Source organism: Pygoscelis adeliae, unplaced genomic scaffold, assembly GCF_000699105.1.
Source record: "Pygoscelis adeliae isolate BGI_AS28 unplaced genomic scaffold, ASM69910v1 Scaffold60, whole genome shotgun sequence".
NCBI classification, from domain to species: domain Eukaryota; kingdom Metazoa; phylum Chordata; class Aves; order Sphenisciformes; family Spheniscidae; genus Pygoscelis; species Pygoscelis adeliae.
The window spans coordinates 1,290,417-1,293,196 of record NW_008823954.1 but is presented as its reverse complement, the minus strand read 5'-3'; the positions used below and the strand labels follow the sequence as shown (position 1 = coordinate 1,293,196).

Genomic DNA, 2,780 nt, shown 5'->3' with positions numbered 1-2,780 from the left:
CTTGAGATGGATTCTGCCTGTTTCAGGATTCAACTCCAGTGCCATCTCCTCCTGTGGACATTGCCACGTTCCTTGCTTTCCCATCACCAGAGAAGCTGCTGCGACTAGGACCAAAGTGCTCTGTGCTGATAGCTCAGCAGGTAGGTGAGCCGGTGGTCTTCTGTGCTTGATTCTCTCTCAGAATCATTTAATCCCCAGGGGTGGTAACTTCCTCTCTTGAGACTTAGATTTGCATCTTCTCCTCAGTGATTCTGAGGAACCTCACGGAAGCAGATGATGCAGTTAACGCTTATACTGGCACCAGAGCTTCTACATAGAGTAACTTTGTTTCACAGTGTTGCTTATGCCTTGTGATATTGCCAAGGCAAAACCCATGTCAGTCAGCTGAAGGCTGTAATTTTGTCACAGCCCTAGCAGAGACCCATCTTCTGTAGCTGGTGAGCAGTGAACTGAATGGCCCCTGACTTTTTTTTTTTTTCCTTGTCTTTCAGACAGATACATCTGATGTAGAGAAAGTAGTTACAACTCTCCTAAGGATATCCTCGGTCTTCAAAGATGAAGCTCCAGTGAAAACAGCAGTGCATGAAACAACAGGTGACTGGGCCTTTCTCCACTTCATGGTGTGACCTGCTTCACTGTCAAGGACACCAGTGCGATGCAGAGGAAGGCCCCTGTGGGCCAGGCCATTGGACTGTTTTGTCCCTTGCAGCAGGAAACCCCAGATAACAAAGTGCCAAGCTGTGCCATGCTGTTGTATGGAGTGAAAGTAGAGATTCGTTCTGAACTTAGCATATCTTGTGCTTCCAGAATATTGGTCCCGAGGGAGAATAGTTGAACAAGTTTTCTCATTGTGTTCTCATTCTTTTTGGTTTCAAATGAAAGGTGAATTCTTGCTGGCCTTCAAAATTTTAAGGCTCTAACTCTTGCTGCTGTACTTCATCTGATCATATTTATATGCATGTATGAATAGAGCAGGCATGTTCAAATGCATTGAGTAGAGCATTTTGTGATGCATAGGACTGAGGTCAAATTACATCTGAAGCTTGGCAATATGTGAATTTTGGGGGGGTTCTTTTTTTGTTGTTGTTGTTGGTTGGTTGGGTGTTTTTTCCTTTTCCTTCGTATCAAGCCTTATACCTAAGGACTGGGTTTTATCTGTCTTGCTGTTTCAGAGGTTATACCTAGTCCCTGCGGAGACAGCTGGAATCTTAGCAGATATTACCTCCCAAAACTCCTTTAACAGCTGATATCCCTTGAGGTCCTGTATGATCAATCTTGATCTTAAAATCTGTAACAGCATCCCTTTCTGTATTGTTTAATACGACGCATTTATTTCTTTTTAGATGCCTTGATGAGAAAAGCCTTCACTTCTGCCACATTTAATTCGGATGCATTCATCACAAGCCTCTTGATCCACATGGGACTACTTAAGGTGAGGAAGCAGGAAAGAGTTAAGTTATGGTCTGTTTAGGCTGTTGAAGACCAGACTGGCTGGGTTTTGGGTAATTATGTTGCCATGGAAGCAGCTGGGTGCCTGTGCATGCCTGATGCCCAGGGACAATGGAAGTCTGCAGGTCCAGCAGAAATTGCAAATTGCAAGGTTGCAGGATGAAGGAGGTGTCAGCTCTTTGTCCCTCTTCTGCTTAATGGGCTCTGCATTCTCAGGCATCCCCTAAAGGTAGGGAGGGTCAGGTAAGGAAATAGTGCTGCCGCTGGATTATGGTGTCTATAAAAAGCCATGTCCAGGAGTCTAATCTACAATATTATTAGTTAATGTGGTCCTTTCAGGCATTTCTTAATAGCGTGGCTCAAAAACATATATCCAACTACTCACGCTAGATCGGTAGCCTTCAACTTTACGCTTTGAAGTATCTTTTGCCAAATACTAGTGTTAAATATGTAGTTACAGGGATTAAACTTCCTTGCGAGAAAAGATGGAGGGGCAGTAGGAAACCTACAAATCGCATTAGAACACCTATAGCTTTACTTTCAGTGAGATGACTGGGGAGAGGTTCTGTCTGCAAACTTAAGAAGCACCTTTGCCTACTTGTGCTACAAGGGTTAATGTTTCTCACTGCCTCATGACCTAGAAGCTGAGAATGGAAACTTGGACCAAGACAATTCTAAACCACAGAATAGCCATAATCTATGTTATAGCAGCCTGCTCTTAATTAGGTTTATGGATTTCCTTCTGGTAATATCCAGCTTGGGGTACAGACAGCTGTTGACATGCTTGGTTACATCCTATAGAATAGAATCATAGAATAGTTTGGGTTGGAAGGGACCTCTAAAAGTCATCTAGTCCAACCCCCCCTGCTGTGGGCAGGGACATCTTCAACTAGATCAGGTCGCTCAGAGCCCCGTCCAACCTGACCTTGAATGTTTCCAGGGATGGGGCATCCACCCCCTCTCTGGGCAACCTGTGCCAGTGTTTCACCACCCTCAGTGTAAAAAAAGTCTTCCTTATATCTAGTCTGTATCTACCCCCCTTTAGTTTAAAGCCATTCCCCCTTGCCCTGTCGCAACAGGCCCTGCTAAAAAGTTTGCTGCCATCTTTCTTATAAGCCCCCTTTAAATCCTGATAGGCTGCAATAAGGTCTCCCCGAAGCCACCTCTTCTCTAGGCTGAACAACCCCAACTCTCTCAGCCTTTCTTCACAGGAGAGGTGCTCCATCCCCCTGATCATTTTTGTGGCCCTCCTCTGGACCCGCTCCAACAGGCCCGTGTCTTTCTTATGCTGAGGGCTCCAGAGCTGGACGCAGTACTCCAGGTGGGGTCTC

At 45.3% G+C, this 2,780-nt stretch overlaps 1 protein-coding gene across 1 annotated transcript in view; it reads left to right on the top strand.

Annotated features, from left to right (window-relative positions):
• RANGAP1 (Ran GTPase activating protein 1) overlaps window positions 1-2,780 on the top strand; it is a 19,748-nt gene that overhangs the window by 10,339 nt on the left and 6,629 nt on the right. Inside the window, 3 exon segments of the mRNA XM_009321896.1 lie at window positions 27-140; window positions 492-594; window positions 1,344-1,432. Of these exon segments, the coding sequence (XP_009320171.1) occupies window positions 27-140; window positions 492-594; window positions 1,344-1,432 (306 nt within the window).